Raw genomic sequence first — 23,745 nt, 5'->3', positions numbered from 1 at the left:
TGATTTCTCAGCCCAGCTCCAAAAGTTCTGTCTACTTCTGATGCTACTCTGGTAGATTTTAAGGTAAAATTTCTTATACGCCGTGCAGCGTGCACTTAGTTTTCATTACACAGGCTTTTAAAATCCTATTTCTGCTTTAGGGAGAAGGGCAATGCTAGGTTATTATGAGGCTGAATTTGAACTATAATTCAAGAGGGAATGAGCAGCCAGGTGTGGTGGAGCACGCCTGCAAGCCCAGCCGTCTGGGGGCAGGCCAGCCTCCCTTCTCCTGAGACCTGGTTGTAAAGTGGGAGTCAGGCCAGGCCTCAGTGCTGGTCAGGAGACGCCATGTGCTCCACACTGCTGACCCTGCCCAGCTCCAGGTGCTCGGGGACTGCTGTCATTCCAGCTGTTGCATTTTGCCTGAACTGACCACCGGCAGCAGGTGCAGCAGCAGGCTCCCCAGGGCCCAGGAGTGTGGGAGGCCATCCTCGCATGTGATTTGAGTTACCTCCCTGGCTGGGTGAGAGGCGCTTAGACACAGCCATGTCAGAGCCTTCCCCACCCTTTTCCAGGATCGAGGGCTTGTCCGTGCAGAGGCGTGCCTGGCCACTGCCCCGAAGACCCAATAGCTGGCCCTGACCTTGGGATGCTGCCCCCCCTTAACCTTCATTGGATGGGATTTTCCCTTGAATTTTTTGCTCCCCAATAAAAGCTCACTCCCTGGCGTGCGCTCCCTCTCTCGCTAGTCTCTTCTGTAAACCTCACCACCGCATTAGGTGGCTGGAGGTGGGAGCTAGGAGAAGCTGTCCCGGAACTGGGAATAAAGGTAAACGAGAGTCTTTAATTTAAAACTCACAAGCAATTTTTTATGCATCGAACATTCTTTTATGAAGCTCGCGCTGGTTTCGTGGCAGACAGGAGTGTTGCTGGGGTGTTCTGCCCAGAGCTGTAAGGAGACTGGATTGGACAGAAGCAGAGGGCGGGAGATGTGCTGGTGCTGGAAGGCTGAGAGGGGAGACTCAGAGAGAGCAACAGTAGGGACAAAAAGGACAGTGCCACCAAAGCCCACTCACTCTCTGGGCCCAAATCAAGGTGGCAGGTAGTTCCTTCTGTACTCCAAGGGAGTGCTGCTCCACGGCTCCACTAGCTTCTGGTGGCTCCTGAAGTCTTCGGCGCTCCTCATCTGGAGACACATCACGCTGGTCCCTGTCTCTTCACACAGCCTTCCCCTGGGCGTCCTCACATGGCCTTCTTGCAAGGGAACTCTCACTGTGTTTAGGGACCACCCAATCCAATGGTTTCATCTGGCTCCCTACCTTGATAACACCTGCAAAGACCCAGTTTACAAATACAGCCATATTCTGAGGTTCCCAGTGGATGCAAATTTGGTGCATCCAAATTAGGAACTCAGTATGCATATTCTTTTATATATATATAATTTTTTAGTTGTAGATGGACACAATACCTTTATTTGTTTTTATGTGGTGCTGAGGATCGAACCCAGGGCCTCACATGTGCTAGGCAAGCGCTCTAATGCTGAGCTATAACTCCGGCCACTGTGTATTCTTAAAGAATGGATGAGACTGAAAGGTGGGTAGGGCCGAGAGAGGAGGCTGAGATGAGGCGGACAGCAGGAAGGAGAGCAGATGTGACAGAGAGACTCAAGTCTTGGTTGGGAGCCACGACATGTCTACTGAGGAGGGCCAGGCCCATGGCGGGCAGGCTGTTCAGGAGTGAAGGGGGCCGCTCCCTGGTGCTGGCTTACTGGCTTTCCACTTTATTTGCATTAAAATAACAAGGGAGTATGTCCCTCTACCTCAGCACTAGAAGGTATTTTAAAATTGACATTTTGTGTGGAATTGTCATGGGTAGTTTGAAGACCCTAAATTTAAGGCAGATTTAATTTTGTGATTAACAAGTAAATCATGCTAGTGTTTTGAAATGAACTTTTATTTTAGAAGAGCTTATATTTACCAAAGGGTTGCAGGAGCAGCCAGTCCCCTGGACCCTGTGCCAGTGACCTTCTTGCTCACGATTCTCTAGGGCCGCCGTTGGTGCCGTGTTAAGGAAAGCCCATCCTCTGTCAGATTCCTCACTGCCCCCGCCCTTGCTGTGTCCCAGGAACCCATCCATCCAGGACACCATGTTGCGTAGTCATCTGTCTCCCAAGGCCCTGCTAGACTGACGGGCCCCCTGTTTTGATGACTGGGCAGTTTGGGGGAATTCTGGTCAGGGGTTCCTTGGCCTTCAGTGTAGGGGGCCGCCTTCTGCACTCCTGGTTAGACGCGGGTTGTGGTTTCAGGCAGGAAGCCCATGGCGAGTGTCACTCTCTTCCCATCTGCTGCCAGGGTACAGGCCCTGGGCGTGACTCACCTCTGCCCGTATTGACCACCTTGTGAGGGGTCAGGCTTTCCCTGCTCCACCTTGTGTCCTGTTTGGAAGGAAGTCACTGGGCCACCCACACTGAAGGAGTGGGAGTTGAGCCCTGCCTTCTGGAGGGAGTACCTATAAAAGTCAAGAACAGGGACATGGTCATTCTGCCTTGTCGGAGACCAGCTCCAACAGGGGGTCTCAGGAGACGAACGGATGGTGAGGAGTCGGCGAAAGAGGGGTGGAGAAACAACACAGACACCAAAGTGCAGGTGTTGATCCCAATCTTTACTTGTGAACTTGATCATATATACTTTTCATTTTGGCAGGCTCACAGTACTTTGTGGTTACAAAACAGGAATCATTATTCAAAGAAACAAAATATTACCTAGCTACAATCAGAATAGAAGAATGTATCTTGGCTTATACATAAGCAAACATTTGTACTTTCAGTTCGTGTTTTGCTTTGAGCTGTTTTTGCTTAGTTAACTTTTAATAATAATTACAAATGTCCCAAACTATTGGCCTATACCTTGACTATTCTTTCTTGACTTACTGACTGGAACCGGTGCCATGGTTATGGCAAGTGGTTGACTTGTTATTAGTTTTAATCAAACAAGAGTAAGAGCACAAACCATTGTGCACAGGAACAAGAACAAGTTGCCCAGTACTAAGCACTAATCTGTCTTCTTAACATTAATTTTTCTTCTCTAGATTTTAATTTAATTTCTCAAAAACTTCCTTGACAGGAATACAGGGAGTTTTTCATTAGACATTAACAATTTACACTCCACAGCTGAATCATTGCATTTAGAGCAAACAGATCCATTCTTTAGAAGTAGTTGTATTAATTGGGAAAGTCATGTTTTTTCCTTCATACTTAATGGTCATATGAGAAGTCACAAGTATACTTATTAAAGGAATACAAAAACAAATCAGCCCATTCCCAGAAACATACTGCGCTCCTCCAGAGGATGGACGCCTTGCGCCATCCACCTCAGTAGGGCCTTGCCATTGCCTGAGTCAGGGGAGGGGCGCAGCATTTCCCCCTTTTTTATTTTTTAATTTGAGGTGTTCGATTTGGACGGAGATGCTTCTGATTGATTTCCAGACAAGTCTGAAGAGGACTGGAAGAATGAGACAAACAAGAACAATGAATAAAAAGCCAAAACCAATATTAATCATATATGACCACCAAGTACTATTGGAAATAGTTTTTTGTACATTTTTGTATAAATCTGCAGCAAAGTCAGCTGTAGAGTCAGTAGATAAATAAGCCTTACTTATATATTTTACTTGTTGTTGTAAATCTTGTATATTGGGGCCTATTTCAGTTTTATTCCAGATCCCTAATAAATGAGTTTGTACTTGATTCCATCCATATTTAGTTTGATTATATTTTAAGGGAGTAACACAGATCCATTTGAAATTAGCATGACATTTGGTTGTCATTTGAGTTTTTATGTTTTGAATCTGGTTTCCTACATATAACAAAGCTTCCTCTAAGGCATTAATTCGGGCCTCCAATTTCTTATCTATTTTTTCTTGAATAGCTAATGCTAATGAAACATTATGAGATAAATCATTAACATGATGAGCAGTATGAATTTCTTTAACTAAAGCTGTAGTAGATAAAGCTAAAGAAGTAATAATTCCTATTAATGCTGTAATTCCTAAAATTAATGTTGCAACAAATCGCTTAGGTCTAATTAATTCATTAAAATTTTTAAGAATTTGTGACCCTTCATCATCATACCAATCATCATTAAGAAGGACAGGAATCATTACATAGGAAGGCTGATGTATAATTATAAAAGTATTGTAGTTTTTTGGAAGATTAGCATGTATACAATTAGTTAACATACATTGATCACAGGAAATAGAATAAACACTATTATTACGATTAATTGTCAAGGTATTATTATTACCTACTAAAATAGCATGAGGAGCATTAATGCAAGCACGAACATTGAAAGGTTCTGGAGTTTTACCAGGTCTGGTTAAAAGAACCATATTAGTAGCTGCAATTAATCTAAAAAGATCTGGGAAGTATGAAACCTTTCCATTAGGGAGCTCACTCTGAAATATGGGAGTGACCCAACCAGGTGAGAACCATCTATGAATAGGAGAACTTGTATACATTCCTTCAGTATGATTAAATTTTTGAGATTTAGTCTTAAAATAATTTTTATAATCAAAATGAGGGGCAGAAGCAGACCAATCATAGATCTTAACATCTGAAGACTTAGGCTGAAAGACTTGTGCCCTTTGTATAAATCCACATTGAAACCAATGAGGAAATTCTTCCCAAGGATCAATCATATTATTCCAATAAAAATCTTTTTTGTTATTCTTTAATCCACATGGATCAATGGCTTCAGGTAATGTTTTATTAACATAGGTTTCATTAACTATATAATATCCTAAAGAAACCATTTCGAGGAGCCAAAGGCTCCTCTTTTTATCATCCATGTCTGGGAAGCCAGGAGGGCAATCAGTAAAATATTGTCTATAATTAATAGGCATACATCCTTGAGGGATGAATTTATTATCAGTAGCAAAGCAAATAGGAGTCTCTTCTATTAAACCCTTGAAATTAATATTATAGGACATCTTATGAGGAATAAGGGAGTCAGAAATCCCTCCTAACAAATCAGGATTATCAGTAAACACCTTAATATTAAGTTTTCCCCAATCAGTAACTCTTAAAAGAGGAGGGTCAGGAAAATAAGCCCAATAAGATTGATTAGCAGAAATCAGTGATACCTGACAGGATAAGAGTGCTAGCATAGCAAGAAACACCTTTTCAGGAGAGGCAGAGGCACCTTGGTTAACAACCAAGTTTTGTGCCTGACTGGTCAGATGTTTTATTTGACCCCAGGAAGGTAATTTTGATGTCAATGTTGCTCGTGCCTGTCGGGGGGAATGAAGGTGAAGATTAGTCATGTCCTCGGCAAGTTCTTCATCCTGGGTCGATGGCATCCTTGGGTATGGCTTGGGGAGGAACCTCCGCCTGCGATATGGGTGAGTCATAATGTCTGATGAGTCGATCTGGAATCCACAAAGGTGAAGTAGCGTCCTGTGGAAACACACAAGCATATCCTCGACCCGATGTTAAGAGAATATCAGGTCCTTTCCACTGTCCAGTAAGAAGATCTTTCCATTTAACTAAAGGTTTTTGCGTTACTGTTTGCTCAGACCAATGACGTTGCATTGGAGTTAATTTAGAATCATTTACATTTAAATGATTAATAACAAATAGAGCATGTTGAAGAATTTGATGAGGAGAGCTATAATGTAGTTCCCCCTCTTTTAATTTATTAATTTGAGATTTTAAGGTCTGATGAGCTCTTTCCACTATGGCTTGTCCTTGTGGGTTATAGGGGATGCCTGTGGAATGAACTATGTTAAGTGTCTGACATAGGTGTTTAAAGGTTTTTGAAATATAAGCAGGAGCATTGTCTGTCTTAATATGAAGAGGTAATCCCATATATGCAAAGGAGGCAAAAAGATGTTGGGCAATATCCTTATAAGCTTCTCCAGTACGTGCTGTAGCAAAAATAACATGTGAGAAAGTATCCACACAAACATGAACAAAGGATAACTTTCCAAACTCTTGAATATGAGTAACATCCATCTGCCACAATTTGTTAGGTAATAAACCCCTAGGGTTGACACCCATCTGTGGAGAAGGAAAGTGAGTAGGACAGATTTGACATTGTTTAACAATTTGTCTAGCTTGTTCTTTAGTTATATGAAACTGTGTTCTAAGAGCAGCAGAATTTTGATGATGTAATTGATGATCTTTAGTAGCTTGTTCAATAACGTTATAAACAGTCCTAGTTAATAAATCAGCTTTAGCATTTCCTGAAAGGTCCAGGTAAGTTAGAATGTCCTCTAATATGTCCAATAAAAAATTTATAGGATCTCTGTAATATTAATTTTTGTAACTTTTGTAATATATTAACAATTGATGAATGAGAGGACAAAGAAGATGTTTCTATGGCTGGAAAGAGATTAACTATATATTGGGAATCAGTATAAAGATTAAAAGGCTGTGTAACCCTTTCAAAAGCAGTTATAATAGCAATTAATTCCGTCCTTTGAGCAGAGGTTTCAGTTGTTTGTTGAACTATCGGCTCTTGGTCATCTATAATAGTAACAGCTATTCCATTAGAGGATCCATCTGTAAAAATTAGAGAAGCCTGATCGAGGGGCACATGAGAAAAGTTTTTAGGAAAAATAGTATTTACCTTAGTCATAAAATGTAGTAATGGGTGGTTAGGCAAATGAAACAATATTTCTCCATAGAATCCCTGTAATGCTATAGGCCATTCATCATTAACATTTAATAAGAAATCTAATTGTTCCTTTTTATATGGAATAATAATGGAGGATGGATCTCGTCCAAAGAGCTCTCTGCTTCGAAGTCTACCTTTACAAATTAATAATGACACCTGGGTGGGATACGAAATATTAATCTTTTTTGGAGTAGAAGGCAAATGAATCCATTCTAAAGGATCATCCTGCCATAGGCATCCAGTAGGAGTGTGTGAAGTCTGTAAGATTATTAACATCCAGGGCTTATTGTAGTCTATTTGTTGTAAATAATGATCTGAAATAGCCTTCTCCACCTTAAATAAAGCCTTCTTTCCCTCAGGAGATAATTGTCTAGGTGAATTTGGATTTGAATCTCCCTGTAAAATTTTAAATAAAGGTTTAAGGTCAGCAGTGGTTAATTTTAAGTAAGGCCTAATCCAATTAATATCCCCAAGAAGTTTTTGAAAATCATTTAAAGTATGTAAAGAATCAACCCTAATCTGTATTTTTTGAGAAGTTATATTGTTGGAATTAATTAATCTTCCTAGGTAAGAAAAAGGAGCCTGAGTTTGAATTTTATCAGGAGCAATTTTTAATCCCCAGTCTTGTAAACTTGTAATCATAAAATTAAGCATTTGTTGGAGTATCAAATAATCAGCATGAGCTAATAAAATATCATCCATATAATGAATTATATATCCAGATGGAAACTTACTTCTCGTGGACACTAAGGCTGCATCAACAAACTTTTGACATAAGGTGGGGCTATTTTTCATTCCCTGAGGCAAAACTTTCCATTGAAATCTTTGGAAAGGTCTTTGTAAATTAGAAGATGGTAAACTAAAAGCAAAACGTTTACAATCCTGTTTTGTAAGAGGAATGGTAAAAAAACAGTCCTGTAGATCTATAACTGCAAGATATTGTCCTTTTGGTATAGCCACAGGAGAAGGGAGGCCTGGTTGTAGAGCTCCCATGGTTTCCATAGTTTTGTTAATAGCTCTTAAATCCTGTAGGAGTCTCCATTTGCCAGATTTCTTTTTTATAACAAAAATAGGAGTATTCCAAGGACTAGTAGATGGTTCTATATGTCCCAACTCTAATTGCTCTTTAACTAGATGAGAGGCAGCATCCAGTTTTTCCTGAGTTAAGGGCCACTGATCTACCCAAACAGGGTTGTTGGAATTCCAAACAATAGGATCAGCCTCTTTAAGGACAGCGGCCCCTAAGAAAAAGGCTGTTTTGAAATCTGAGGTATATCATTTGTCAGAACAACATTAAATTGTTGTAAAATGTCTCGTCCCCATAAAGTAAAAGGCAAAGAGGGGATGACATAAGGCTGAAAAGTCCCAGTTTTTTTTTCACATTGCCAATGTAATATTTGTGTACTCTTGGCAACATTGGAGGCAAGTCCCAATCCTATAAGAGTAGAAGGAGACTTACTAGTGGGCCAAGAAGGAGGCCAGTCTTTTCCAGCTATACAAGAAACATCAGCTCCTGTATCCAAAATACCTTTTATTTGTAAACCTTCCACAGAAATATATTTCATAGGTCTAGATTGTGTAATCTTTTGTATCCATGCAACAACATTACTAGAACCAAAACTTTGATCTCCTCTATTACTTTTAAGTACAGTATTAGGATTGTTTAAATAAGGAATAATTAAAATTTGTGCAATTTTTTGCTGAGGTCTAATTTGAACAGTTTTAACTGGAGGTTGAATTATAACTTTAATTTCTCCCTGGAAATCTGAATCAATAATACCTGGCAAGATAAAAATGCCTTGGGAAGATAGAGAACTTTTTCCTAATATTAGACCAAAATAGCCTTGGGGAAGAGGTCCATAGACCCCAGTTGGAATCAAAGTAACTTCAGAATCTGGAGTAAGTATAGCATGAACTGAAGAGGGCAAGTCTAATCCTGCACTTCCTGGAGTTGCTCGGGCCAAGTCGCTAATTGAGAGCCCACGAAAGAAGGGATTTGTCTGGGAAAGCCCCTGTTGTTTTGTGGGGCCCGGGGGGAGCCCCATTGTCCGTTTTTTGATTCCGTTGGATTCTGAGAAGTAGGGACTATAGGGTTTCCATCCTTGTCAAATTTTGATCTACAATCTTTGGCCCAATGAAAGCCTTTATGACACCTGGGGCAGGGAATTTTTGGAGGATTATTTTGTATAAAAGGATTTTTATTAGATAGCTTATTTGGGCAATCACGACTAAAATGTCCTGTTTGTCCACAAGAAAAACATTGACCTTTAATATTAGGGGTATTATTTTTTGAAGGAAAATTTTTATTGTTATTTTTAGTACTATAACCCTTTAAAAACTGTGAGTAAGTCTTGCCTTGTAATGTAGCAGCAATAGCAATCCCCTGAATATGGGCTGGAGTAGAATCCATGCATATACGAATAAAATCAGATAAAGACCCTGTTTTTCTAATGGGTCGAAGTAAAGCTTGACAAGTGGGATTAGCATTTTCAAAGGCCAACTGCTTTATAAGTATATCAGCAGCTTCAGTATTAGTAATAATCTTAGAAACAGTTTCCTGTAGGCGGGCCACAAAATCTTCATATAACTCTGTAGCCTGTTGTTTAATGTTAGAAAGAAAATTTTGTTTTGTTTCAGAACTGGGTAAGCTTCGCCATGCAGTAACAGCACACTTTGAGATTTCAGTTAAGGTTTCTTTGTTAAGGGAAAGTTGGCTCTGAGGAGAAGCATAATCTCCAGTACCCAGTAACATACCTAAAGTATATTTTTGTCCTCTTTTAATAATACCTCTTCCTATTAATTGTTTTGCTTGATCTTCAAATTCAGATTTCCAGAGTAAATATTGTCCAGGAGGCAGACAGGATTTGGCTGTCTGCTGCCAGTCAAAAGGCGTAAGCCATTCAGCAGCAACTGAGTCTACCAATTGTAAAGTATAAGGGGAAGTTGGACCAAAATTAGTAACAGAGGTTTTTAATTCTTTTATTAATTTAAAGGGAAGAGGTTCCCATTGAGGTGAGTCATCAAATTCTCCTTGAGGGATAACAGGAAAGCATAAAGAATAATCACCCTGATTTTTTGCTTCAGTGATGGCTCCCAGAAAGGGAAGATTTTTAGGTTGTTTTTTAGGTGTCTTATATTGTTGAGAATAATCAGGAGGAGCAGAGGGCTGTGTAGGAGGCACAGGAGACATAGAGACTAACAAATTTGGTGGCCAATCAGAGTTATGATATCGAGCTGCAGCCTCCTCTAAGTCCTCCTGATCTTGAGGAGAAAGTTGTTTATCCTCCTCTTCATCCCCTTGTTCATCATCAGATTGAGACTGTTTTTGAGGGAATGTAGTTTTATAAAATCTAGATGTAGCAGCAGCCCCAATTAAGGGGGTTTGTTCAGACTCAGTCACTTGACGAGCCAAACAAACTGCCTCATGGGTCGGATCCAAAGCATCTTTAAAAACATTCCATAATGCAAAAGCATCTACAGGAATCTTTTCTGGCCCATGATGATCATAATAAACTTTCATCTCTTTACCTAGTTTTTTCCATGTTTCTAAATTTAAGGTTCCTTCCTCAGGGAACCAAGGAGAGCATTCTTGAATAAAATGAAAAAAATGTCTTAACTGCTTAGAAGAAACTGAAATGCCCCGTTTATGGAGTATATGCTTAGCTATATCAATAAAGAGTCCTCTTTTTTTAGACTCTTTATGGCCCATGACTTCTCAAAATAAGTTCTCTGATTACTTACCCTTCACTTACTTAGCACCTTGCTAAGGGGTCTGCAGTACCCTAGGTAAGAATCCTATCCTCACCCGAAAACTTCTGAATGAAATGAATGCATCAGACTTACGGATTACCGATCGTCCCTGTTCGGGCGCCAGATGTCGGAGACCAGCTCCAACAGGGGGTCTCAGGAGACGAACGGATGGTGAGGAGTCGGCGAAAGAGGGGTGGAGAAACAACACAGACACCAAAGTGCAGGTGTTGATCCCAATCTTTACTTGTGAACTTGATCATATATACTTTTCATTTTGGCAGGCTCACAGTACTTTGTGGTTACAAAACAGGAATCATTATTCAAAGAAACAAAATATTACCTAGCTACAATCAGAATAGAAGAATGTATCTTGGCTTATACATAAGCAAACATTTGTACTTTCAGTTCGTGTTTTGCTTTGAGCTGTTTTTGCTTAGTTAACTTTTAATAATAATTACAAATGTCCCAAACTATTGGCCTATACCTTGACTATTCTTTCTTGACTTACTGACTGGAACCGGTGCCATGGTTATGGCAAGTGGTTGACTTGTTATTAGTTTTAATCAAACAAGAGTAAGAGCACAAACCATTGTGCACAGGAACAAGAACAAGTTGCCCAGTACTAAGCACTAATCTGTCTTCTTAACATTAATTTTTCTTCTCTAGATTTTAATTTAATTTCTCAAAAACTTCCTTGACAGGAATACAGGGAGTTTTTCATTAGACATTAACAATTTACACTCCACAGCTGAATCATTGCATTTAGAGCAAACAGATCCATTCTTTAGAAGTAGTTGTATTAATTGGGAAAGTCATGTTTTTTCCTTCATACTTAATGGTCATATGAGAAGTCACAAGTATACTTATTAAAGGAATACAAAAACAAATCAGCCCATTCCCAGAAACATACTGCGCTCCTCCAGAGGATGGACGCCTTGCGCCATCCACCTCAGTAGGGCCTTGCCATTGCCTGAGTCAGGGGAGGGGCGCAGCACTGCCTGGGGGTGTCCCCGTTTATTTATTCATGCAACCATTTATTTATTTAATTTTAGTTTGGGGGAGCGGGGTGAGTGCAGTCATTTATTTTTCAGTCTGTGCTTATGAATACCTACACTGCCCTTTGGTTACAATCCAGCACTCTGTTCAGCTTTGGCCACTGGGAGCTTTCCGTTGGCTCCTGTGTCCCTTTGGCCTGCCCCCTCAATCCCGGGTTTGGGAGTTCTCTGTCGCTGAGTGTTTCTCTCCTTATCTCCCCCTTGCCTATCTGTCACTCATCTCCACCAGTGAGAGACCCTGCTTCTACCATCACCACTGCCTCCCAGGGCTGGTCACCACCAGCACAGGGTGCTCTGCGCAGTTCCTCTGTCTTTGTCTTCCAGTCTCTTCTGACCTCCAGAGTTTCCAGGTGGTCACTTCCCCTCACCCTGCTCAGCAGGGTTGTGGCATGCATTTGCAGTAGGGTCAGGGCTGGAGGTGTGGCTGGAGGTGTGGCAGAGCACTTGCCTAGCCTCCAGGAGGTCCTGGGCTCAATTCTCAGTGCTGGAAAAAAAAAAAAAAAAAAAGTTTTCATAACGCAGGTAGATTCTTGTTTGCAATCTGCATTCCGTCACGGGTCCCCATCTTCACGTTGGATTTTACTTGGTTACATCCACTTCCACTCTTGGTGGGTCTCTGGGTTTTCACAAGGCCTGGTGCCTATATCCACCACCACAGCATCACAGAATAACCTAGAACGTCTCCTGCTCGACCCCACACCAGCCTCGGCCAACATGCCCTTCCAGAATGTCACGTGAATGGAATGACACAAACTCCCAGCGTGGCTCACTCAGCCACGCTATTGGTACCTTGGTTTGTCCCTTTTAAATCCCAAGTCATGTCCACTCTGTGACGAGAGCACTTTGTTTCTCTGTTTGCCTGTCCAGGGGAATCTTGACTGCTTCCAGTTTATGACAGTCACAAATGAAGCTGCTCTAAATGTTTACATGCAGGTTTGTGTAGACATACGTTTTCAGATGGATTGGGTAAATACCTAGTGTCAGCACAATCACTGGATCATATGGTAAGCCTGTGTTTAGCTTTATAAACTGCCAGACTGTCTTCCTTAATGGCTGTGTTGACGCTTTCCCTCCAGCAAGGAAGGCGGGTCCCGGGGCCCAGCGTCCTGGCCAGCAAGGGTGTCTGACCTGTTCTGGATTTCAGCCCTTCTACTAGGTGTGTGGAGGTGTCTCATTATTGTTTTAATTTGCATTTCCCTAATGACAGATGATGGGGAGTGTCTTTTCATATGCTTATTTGCCATCTGTACATCGTCGTTGGTAGAAGTCTTTTCAGATCTTTTGCCTGTTTTTTACACTGGGCTGTTTATTTTCTTTTTGTTGAATTTTGGGAGTTCCTTTTATCTTCTTTATGTGAGTCCTTTATCAGGTATGTAATTCATAACTATGACTTGTACTTTCATCCTCTTAAGTGTCTTTCAGGAAATTAAGAGAATTTCAATGAGGGTCAAGCGGTCCATTTTTTTCTTTCATGAATTGTGCTTTGGGTGATGCATCTATAATCCCATCACCAGACCCTAGGATGCTTGCTTCTAGAAAGAGTTTTGCACTTTTTTTAATATTTATTTTTCAGTTGTAGTTGGACATAATAACTGTATTTTATTTATTTTTATGTGGTGCTGAGGATCGAACCCAGGGCCTCGCTCGAGCTAGGCGAACGCTCTACTGCTGAGCCCCAGCCCCAGCCCCGTTTGCACGTTTCACTGAGCTCCTTTCTGTGTGGGGTGTGAGCTGGCCTCCGGGTGGACGAGCACCGAGCACCGCGTGGTGGAGGACTCGCTCTCTGGCTGTTTCCATTTTCCAGGACTGGGGTTGAACCCAGGGCACTCTCCCACTGAGCCACCTCCAGCCCTTCACTTTGTATTTTAAGACAGGGTCTCCTTAAGTTGCCCAGGCTGGCCTGGAGCTTGCCATCCTCCCACCTGAACCCCCAGTCCCCGGGGTCTTGGCGGGCACCACCACACCCAGCTCTGCGAGGATTCCAAACATGGGCGTCCTCTTCCTTTCTATATGAGCTTAAGTTCTGTACAGCACCACTTACAGGGGACGCTCTGATTCCTCTTCTGCTTGTCTTACAGCAAGACCACTGGTGCAGACCCTGCCTTTAAGAACCACCGTCAACAATGGCACCGTGTTACCAAAGAAACCCAGCGGCTCCCTGCCGTCCCCCTCCGGGGCCAGGAAGGAAACCCCTGTGCCTGCAACCAAAAGGTAGGCCACGCGAGTGCCTTAGCTCAATTCTAAAGCAGTCCCTTCTTAGATTTTGAAGGGATGTGACCTTTTATGTGACAGTCCCCAGTTTTTCATGTGAGTTAGAACTTGAAGTCCAGCCGTTCCGGGAGCTATATAGTGTAGTGTTCTTGTTTTAGATATAATTGTGAATCACTGGCTACAACCACAGGGTGCCATTCTGTGTTTTCATTTTGGGGTTTCTTTATTAAAGCAAATGGGATTACAGTGTACGTAAAAGTGACTGTGTTGTTCCCAAATCCGCAGTATTCAGATTGCCATAGCAACTTCTAAGTTCCTATCAGTAAAGTTCGGATAGGCTCCTGCTAACTAGTGTCTTAACAACAGAGTTCTAGATATTGGTGTCATTTGCCAGATCTTAGTTTCTCTTAACTTTTCTGTTGTTTCATAATTGTCATATTAAAATGTTAATGTTTATAGCCAGTCTAACTCGCAGGCTGTGGGAATTGAGTATGGGTGCTCACTCGGTATGGAAACCTTGAAAAAGCTCTTGTGCAGCTCTGGCTCCGGAGCTTGTCACACTGGGCGGGTCCCTTAGCACACCCATGGCCTTGGCACTGGGGGTTGGTGGCCTGCCCTGAAGTGCCTGTGGGCTCCAAGGACAGACAGCTGCTGCCCTTGATGCACTCGTGACTCCCATGGTCTCTCTAGAAAGTGGCCCTGAGCTCTCCTGCCCGGCCCTGGGGGTTTGGCCCTGGGGGTTTGGCCGTGGATGTTCGAGGGAGCCTTTCATGGAGACTTCTTTGTCTTGGCAGAGGCCTGAGGCCTGTGTCCAACTGTGTCCCTCTCACAGGAAACTTGTTTGTACTGGAAAATGCCTCTGTGGCTCTTGTCTGACCCATGTCCAGTTTATACTGACCCAGATGGCCACTCTCGGGGGATCCCTGCCCTGGGAAGAAGTTGGGTTCATGTCGTTGGCTGGGACACATCAGGTGACTCAACCTGCCCAGAGCACTTTATTATTCACAGGCCCCTGAAGGAAGAAGGTATCCTGTGGTGACACCCAGTGCTCAGCCAGTCTGTGGGCCATGCCTGCAGCAGGGGCCTCGGAGCGTCCCCAGGCTTTCCAGGAGTGCCGCGGACGTGCTTTGATCACCTGTGCCAAGTGGAGACCTGGCTGGTGGGCTCTAGCGTCGCCCATGTGTTGGGTTTTGGGTGTCTGAGACGAAGAGTGAGTGGGTCACGTCACCGATACGGAGAGGATGTTTTACCGGGCCAAAGGTGACAAGGTACAACTAACTGGGTTTCGAATAATTATGTCAAGCTTCAGAATGGGTGCTGAGCTGGTGCCACGTTATACAAATGTCGGGCATCTTTGAAGACACAGAGTTTATAGTAAAGGCCGTCCTTTGCCTCACAGGTTCTGCTGGGTTTCATCACATAGTTTCACGAATTTTATTTCCATGAATTTTAAGAAAATTGTTTTTGCAGTGATCTTCAGACCTTTAAAAGGCAACTGTTGGCCTCATCTTACATCTATTTAGTACTTGTTTGAATAACTTCTATTTGTAACCAACACAAAATGACCTGGATTCTAACTGGCAGCATGGGTAGGGACTGACTCATCTGGATGTGAGATTAACAAGATTGACTTGCTTCTTTAAGATGCAGGTTTCCATCTGGTAGGCTTTTTCACTATGGTAAGAAACTATGAATTTGCCGTCTCGACTTCAGAGTGCAGTTTGGCAGCATTGCGCATATTCCTACCATGCGCAAGACATCTCTAGAGCGCTTCCATATTGTAAGACTGACACTCTGCATTCCTTAACAGCTGTCCCCGCTCCCCTCCGAACAGCCCTTGGTGGCTACCCCTGCTTTGTCCCAAGTGAGTGGAGTCGCTGGTCCTTTTGTGACTAGCCTAATTATTTTGCGTGGCATAATATCCTCAAGATTCATCCATGTCATAGCACATGAGTAGTTTCATTTTTAAGGCTGGGTAATATTCCATTGGATGTGTGTCATGCGCTTTTTTATCCAATCTGTTGATGGATGCTGGGTTGCTTCCACACTTTGTCTATAATGCTCTGTGACCATGGGTGTGCACGTGTGCCTTTGAGACCCTGAATTCAGTTCTCTTGGGAGTGCGCGCAGGGGTGGATGGCTGGATCACACAGTCATTCTACCTTTAGGTTTTTAGTGTCCTCCACACTATTTTCCATAATTAGAACAGCATTTTACATTCCCACAAGGACTCCCCAGTTCCCTGATCCTCATCTGTGCTTTTTATTTTCTGTTCTGATCGTGCCATCCACATGGATGTGGCTGGTAGTTCCTGGTAGTTTGGATCTGCCTTCTGTGGTTGGTGATGCAAGGCACATTTTCATATGCATGTGGGCCATCTGAGGTCTTCCTTGGAGGAGTGTCTATCCAAGACCATGGGCCACATTTAGGTTAGGTCATTTTGCTGTTGTTATCTTTGAGTTGTAGACATCCTTATGTTTTCTGATTATTAGCCACTTACTGGATATGTGATTTCCAAGTTTTTTTCTCATTCCCTGAATGGCTTCTTCATTCTGTTGATCATTTCCTTCAACATGCAGAAATTTTTAGGTACGCACATCATAACCTGCCATGCAGGTTATTTTTGCTTCTGTTGCCTGTACTTTTTGGTGCCATATCCAAGAAATCCCCACCCAATCCAGTGACCTGAAGCCTCTCCCCTACGTGTGGATAATGCTTCACAACAGGAAGCTCTGCAGCTTTCCATGTTATGTTTAGGTCTTTAATCCATGAGTGAGCTTGTTTGTTTGGGTGTAAGTTGGGATTGAGCTCCGTGCCTTTGCTTGTGTGTCTGCAGCTCCCCTAGCACCGTCTGTGGGAGAGATGCCTCTTCCCTCACCGTGTAGTCTTGACATCCTTGACGAAAACCACTTGGCTGTAGATGCCAGGGTTCTTTCTGGGTTCTCTGTTCTGGGCCATCAGTCTCTATAGCTGACTGTATTGCCGGTACTGTATTTCTTGATTACCATTGCTTTTTAGGATGTTTTAAAATCAGAAAATGTGAGACCTCCAACTTTATTATCTTTTTCCCCAAGATTGTTTGGTTATTTGAACTCCCTTGAGAATTCTTATGAATTTTAGGGTAGTTTTTCTATTTGTGCAAAATATTCCATTGAGGGGCTGTGGTTGTAGCTCAGTGGTAGAGCGCCTGCCTGGTGTGTGTGAGGCCCTGGGTCTGATCCTCGGCACCACATAAAAATGAATAAATAAAATAAAGGTATAAAAAATGTTGTATCTGTTTAAAATTTTTTTTAAAAAAAGTCCATTGAGACTTTCATAGGGATTGCACTGAGTCTGTGGTTAGGATTGAAGAGTGTGGACATTTGAACAGTATGGAGTCTTTCAATCCACGAGCATGGGATTTCTTTCCATTTATTTATGTCTTTTAAAGTGTCTTGAGTTTTCAGTGTTCATGGGTATCTCTTAGGGCAAGTTTACTTCTATTATTATTTTTTTTGTGTGGAACTGGGGATAAGGCAAATTTACTTCTAAGTAGTCTATCTTTTTGCTGCTATGGTAAATTGGATTGTTTTTTAAATTTCCTTTTCCAGTTGGGCATTGTTATTGCATAGACATAAATCTGATTTTTGTGTGTCAGTTTTGTATGCTGCAATGTTCTGAAGTCATTTATTCGTTTTAGCAGTTTTTTGTGGAATCTTCAGGGGTCTCTATATGTAAGATCTTGTCATCTGTGAGCACTTTCCTTTCCAGTTTGGATGCCTTTTATTTCTTGTCTGATTCTAGTGCTATATTGAATAATAACAATGGCAAGCATGAGCATTCTTGCCTTCTTTCTAATTTTAGAGGTAAAGCTTTCTGTCTTTCACCATTGAGTGTGATGTCATCTGTAACTTCTTCTTTTTAAAATATTTATTTAGTTGTAGATGGAAACAATATCTTTATTTATTCATTTCTATGTGGTGCTTAGGACTGAACCCAGGCCCTTACATATGCAAAGCAGGTGCTCTCCCACTGAGCTACAGCCCCAGCCCATAGCTGTAGACTCCTTATACATGACTTTATTATGTTGAAGTAATGTGCTTCTGGTTCATTGACAGTTTTTATCATGACAGGGTATTGAATTTGTCAAATGCTTCTTCTGCATCAATCAAGATGATCATCCAGTTTTTATTTTTTATTCTGTTAATGTGGTATACTCACCCCTTGATTTTTACACATTGGACCATTCTTCATTCCAAACACATCTGAGTTGTCATGCTATGCAGTCCTTTCAATGTACTGTTGGTTTGCTGATATATTGTTGAGGAGTCTTTCATCAATATTCATCAAAGGTGTTAGTCTTTAGTTTTCTTGTCAAGTCTTTGGTTTTGATATTAGAGTAAGGTTGGTCTCATAAGATGAAATTTGGAGCAATTTCCTCTCAGCTCTTTGAAAGAGTTTAAGGAGGATGGGTATTAATTTTTCTTTAAATGTTTGATAGATTCTGTAGTGAAATCATCTAGTTCCATGGGCTTTTCTTTGGTGGAGACTTTTGATTACTGCTTCATTTTCCTCGCTAATTACAGGTCCATTCATATTTTTTATTTCTTTTGATTCAGTCTTGTTAGGTTTTATGCATCTGGGAATTTATCCATTTCCTTTACTTATCCAATTTGTTGGCATGTAATTATTCATAGTGGTCTCTTGTAATTCTTTTTATTTCGGTGACATTGGTTTTATTGTTCCCTCTTTTGTTTCTGATTTTAAATATTTAAATCTTCTTTTTAAAAAACTCTTTTTTTAAATAATATTTTTTAGTTGTAGTTTATTTTTTTATCTATTTTTATGTGGTGCTGAGGATTGAACCCAGTGCCTCTTGTGTGCAAAGCAAGTGCTCTACCTCTGAGCTACAGCCCCAGCCCCTAAATATTCTTTTTCTTTTTTAGTTTACCTAAGGGTTTTTCATTGTTATTGATTTAAAAGAGGAGAAGAGGGGGGAGGGAGGGAGAGGTGGGAGGAGGGAGGAGAAGGAGGAGGAGACTCTTGCTTTGTTTTTTCCGATTTTCCCCTCTCTGTTTCATTTGTCTTTACTGTGATCTTTATTAGTTTCTTCCTTCTGCTGATTTTTGGCTTTATTCTCCCTTGTTTTCCAGCTCCCTGTGGTAGACATGGGGTCTTGTTTCTGTTCTGTAGCAATCACCACTTCTCTGGGGACTGCAGTCACTATGTCCTGGGAGGGCTGCTGTGTCCAGCTCTTGTTTCTGGTTGCCTCTAGATATTTCCTAAACATCCTGGTGAGTTCTTTGACCAGTGGTCATTTAAGAACAAGTTGCTTAGTTTCAAGACTGACCTTTTGTAGTAGTAAATGGTTAATGAAGAAATGAGATTCTTCCCCCTTATTCTTGAAGAAAAGAAAGGTTTATAATTCATAGCTTCATATATTTAGAATGCAAATAAATTTTTTTCAGAGAAAAACAATAGAGGTAATAATTGCCATGTGATACCATTTCTGGCCTTCATCCCCTTTGGTCCTTCAGAGAGCTGGTGGTGAGCATTCTTGCTCTCTGATTTTGTAAGTCTTCATGTTTGCTACAGAGTAACTTGAACATGCAATAATGCTGATGTTTGTGAGCGTTTTTTTTTATAGCCTTCCTAGGATTAATTAGCATGATTGTTAGAATTCCTGGAAGATTGCATTTTGAGTTCTAATGATTTGAAGCATTTATTCAGGGAAAGATGAGGCTGGGGGTGAGATTTCTGAAGCTGACTGCAGAAGTAAATGGATTCGAGGGATCCAACATGGCGGCCGGAGAGGAAGCTGCACTTTCAATATCTCCACATTAACGGGATCAGAAACACCAATTAAAACAGCTACATTCTACCTACTGAGGATCTTCTAGCAAAATTCCGTTGAAAGGAGACCTGCCGAGAATTAGTAAGTTTATTAGACGTGACAGTTTGCCCCAAACAAGTGAAACTTGACTGGCAGCGCGGGCTCAGAGTCCAATCCCGCGGCCACCCGCCGCTTCTGCAAGCGGCAGGCGGCCCAGAGCAGCGCGGCAGAAGGGTCCCCGCCCAGCCAGCAGACAGCGCCCGCCATCCCGGCTACCCTGGCGGCCCTGCTTTCGCCCGGCGAACAGCCACCCCACCCGGCTGGTTCTTAGCCACGCCGCTGCAGACACCCGGCTTTACAAGCACCCCCGGCGGCCCTGCTCGGCGAGAAGGGTCCCCGCCCTGCCGGCAGACAGCTCCCGCCATTCCACTCTTGTTCTGCAAGCAGCCACCCCGCCCGCTTGGTTCTTAGCCACGAGGCTGCAGCCGCCCGGCTTTACAAACGCCCCCGGCGACCCTGCTCGGCGAGAAGGGTCCCCGCCCTGCTGGCAGACAGCTCCCGCCATTCCGCTCTTGTTCTGCAAGCAGCCACCCCGCCCGCTTGGTTCTTAGCCACGAGGCTGCAGCCGCCCGGCTTTACAAGCGCCCCCGGCGACCCTGCTCGGCGAGAAGGGTCCCCGCCCTGCTGGCAGACAGCTCCCGCCATTCCGCTCTTGTTCTGCAAGCAGCCACCCCGCCCGCTTGGTTCTTAGCCACGAGGCTGCAGCCGCCCGGCTTTACAAGCGCCCCCGGCGACCCTGCTCGGCGAGAAGGGTCCCCGCCCTGCCGGCAGACAGCTCCCGCCATTCCGCTCTTGTTCTGCAAGCAGCCACCCCGCCCGCTTGGTTCTTAGCCACGAGGCTGCAGCCGCCCGGCTTTACAAGCGCCCCCGGCGACCCTGCTCGGCGAGAAGGGTCCCTGCCCGGCCAACAGACAGTTTCCGCCATCCCGGCTACCCTGCCGGTCCCGCTCTTGCCCTGCAAACAGCCACCCCGCCCGCCTGGGTCTTAGACACGCGGCGGCAGCCGCCCGGCTTTACAAGCGCCCCCAGCGGCCCTGCTCGTCGAGAAGGGTCCCTGCCCGGCCGGCAGACAGCTCCCACCATCCCGGCACTCCTGGCGGCCCGCCCGCTCTGCGAAGGGTTACCCCACCCGGCTCTTAGCCACGCGGGCGCCATCTGCCTGGCGCTGAGGGAGCCCCCGGCGGCCCAGCGCAGCCAGAAGGGTCCCCGCCTGGCCCGACAGAAGGCACGTGCCCTTCCGGCTCTGCTAACGGCCCTGCCCACCCAGGAAAGGGCTCCCCACCTTGAGAGGATGGGAAGGAAATCTAACCAAGCCTCTATGAATTAGCGAACTGGGATCTAAAACCAGAGATTATATCAGACCAGAGACAAGCCAGTTCCACCTCTCCCTTCGGTCACTCCTGCAAGGAGCCAGGGGCCCGCCATAGCAGAGAGGGGAAGTCACCAAAGATCGGCCAAAGAGATTCCTTCCCAGCGGACTCTAAATTAGCAGGAGCGGCGAGGGAGCCGGACGGAGCTGGCGGGAACCGCGGCAGCGGCACGGGAACCGGCGGGAGCTGAGGCGGCGCTGACGCAGGAGCCGGCGGGAGCCGCGCGGCGCGGGTCTCCCAGCTACAGCCCCCACCAGTGCTGACAACTGAGGTCTCTTGCACCAGATACGGGGGCGTGGCTACCAGAAGAACGAAACGCGATCAGTATGAAAAGACAAGGAAAGAAAGGACCACAAGCAATGCAGGTCAACTCAACTTTAGAAGAGGTAATATCTGCAGCAGATGGAATGTCAGATAAAGAATTCAGGATATACATGCTTCAGATGATCTGGAGTCTCAAGGAAGACATTAGACAGCAAAATCAGACAATGAAAGACCACTTCGACCACTTCGACAATAAATTACACAAACAAATCCAAGAAGCAAAAGATCAATTATACAGGGAGATAGAGGTTATAAAAAACAAACAAACAGAAATCCTGGAAATGCAGGAAACAATAAACCAACTTAAAAACTCAATTGAGAATACTACCAGCAGAGTAGAACACTTAGAAGATAGAACATCAGACAATGAAGACAAAGTATTTCAACTGGAGAAGAACATAGACAGCTCAGCAAAGCTGTTAAGAAACCATGAGCAGAACATTCAAGAAATATGGGATAACATAAAGAGACCCAACTTAAGGGTCATGGGGATACAGGAAGGTATTGAGGTCCAAACCAAAGGAATGACCAATCTATTCAACGAAATAATACGAGAAAACTTCCCAGACTTGAAGAATGAGACAGAATCCCAAATCCTAGAAGCCTACAGGACGCCGAATGTGCAAAATCATAAGAGAGCCACACCTAGACACATTATAATGAAGATGCCCAACATACAGAATAAGGAGAGAATTTTAAAAGCTACAAGAGAAAGGAAGCAGATTACATTTAGGGGTAAACCAATCAGGATAACAGCTGATCTTTCAACACAGACTCTGAAAGCTAGAAGATCCTGGAATAACATATTTCAAACGTTGAAAGAAAAGGGGTTCCAACCAAGAATTGTGTATCCCGCGAAATTAAGCTTCAGGATGGAAGATGAAATTAAAACCTTCCATGATAAACAAAAGTTAAAAGAATTTGCAGCTAGAAAACCAGCTCTTCAAAACATCCTCGGCAAAATATTACAGGAAGAGGAAATGGAAAATATCAATGAAAACCAACAGCGGGAGGTAGTACAGTAAAGGTGGGGGGGAATAATCAAAGAGGAAAACAAACCATGTTTAGTAACATAAATAAACAAATATGGCTGGAAGAACAAACCATATCTCAATAATAACTCTAAATGTTAATGGCTTAAACTCACCAATTAAGAGACACAGGCTAGCAGAATGGATCACTAAACAAGACCCAACAATATGCTGCCTTCAGGAGACACATCTGATAGGAAAAGACATACATAGACTGAAGGTGAAAGGTTGGGAAAAATCATATCACTCATATGGACTTCGCAAACAAGCAGGAGTGTCCATACTCATTTCAAATAAAATAGATTTCAAGCCAAAGTTAATCAAAAGGGATGAAGAGGGACACTACATACTTCTCAAGGGAACCATACACCAACAAGACATAACAATTATAAATATATATGCCCCAAACAATGGTGCAGCTATGTTCATCAAACAAACTCTTCTCAAGTTCAAGAGTCTAATAGACCACCATACAATAATCATGGGAGACTTCAACACACCTCTCTCACCACTGGACAGATCTTCCAAACAAAAGTTGAATAAGGAAACTATAGAGCTCAATAACACAATTAATAACCTAGACTTAATTGACATATATAGAATATACCACCCAACATCAAGCAGTTACACTTTTTTCTCAGCAGCACATGGATCCTTCTCAAAAATAGATCATATAGTATGTCACAGGGCAACTATTAGACAATATAAAGGAGTAGAGATAATACCATGCATATTATCTGATCATAATGGAATGAAATTGAAAATCAACAATAAAAGAAGTAAGGAAAAATCATGCATCACTTGGAGAATGAACAATAGGTTACTGAATGATCAATGGGTTATAGAAGACATCAAGGAGGAAATTAAAAAATTCTTAGAGATAAATGAAAACACAGACACAACATATCGGAATCTATGGGACACATTGAAAGCAGTTCTAAGAGGAAAATTTATTGCTTGGAGTTCATTCCTTAAAAAAAGAAAAAACCAACAAATAAATGATCTAATACTTCAACTCAAAATCCTAGAAAAAGAAGAGCAAAAAAACAGCAAAAGAAGTAGAAGACAAGAAATAATTAAAATCAGAGCTGAAATTAATGAAATCGAAACGAAAGAAACAATTGAAAAAATTGACAAAACTAAAAGTTGGTTCTTTGAAAAAATAAATAAAATCGACAGACCCTTAGCCACGCTAACAAAGAGAAGAAGAGAGAGAACTCAAATTACCAGCATACGGGATGAAAAAGGCAATATCACAACAGACACTTCAGAAATACAGAAGATTATCAGAAATTATTTTGAATCCTTATACTCCAATAAAATAGAAGATAGTGAAGGCATCGATAAATTTCTTAAGTCATATGATTTGCCCAGATTGAGCCAAGAGGATATTGACAACCTAAACAGACCAATATCAATTGAGGAAATAGAAGATACCATCAAAAGACTACCAACTAAGAAAAGCCCAGGACCGGATGG

General features: G+C 42.8%; 1 protein-coding gene across 6 annotated transcripts in view; it reads left to right on the top strand.

Annotated features, from left to right (window-relative positions):
- Eml1 (EMAP like 1) overlaps positions 1–23,745 on the top strand; it is a 183,191-nt gene that overhangs the window by 101,156 nt on the left and 58,290 nt on the right. For all 6 annotated transcript variants that reach the window (XM_076849665.2, XM_076849666.2, XM_076849664.2 and 3 more), the window contains exon 3: positions 13,537–13,669. In XM_076849665.2, coding sequence (XP_076705780.2) covers positions 13,537–13,669 — 133 coding nt within the window. The remainder of the gene's footprint in view (positions 1–13,536; positions 13,670–23,745) is intronic.

The sequence above is a fragment of the Callospermophilus lateralis genome, chromosome 3 (assembly GCF_048772815.1).
Source record: "Callospermophilus lateralis isolate mCalLat2 chromosome 3, mCalLat2.hap1, whole genome shotgun sequence".
In the NCBI taxonomy this organism is placed as follows: domain Eukaryota; kingdom Metazoa; phylum Chordata; class Mammalia; order Rodentia; family Sciuridae; genus Callospermophilus; species Callospermophilus lateralis.
The sequence above is the reverse complement of the archived record's forward strand: the minus strand, read 5'-3'. Positions and strand labels throughout refer to the sequence as shown.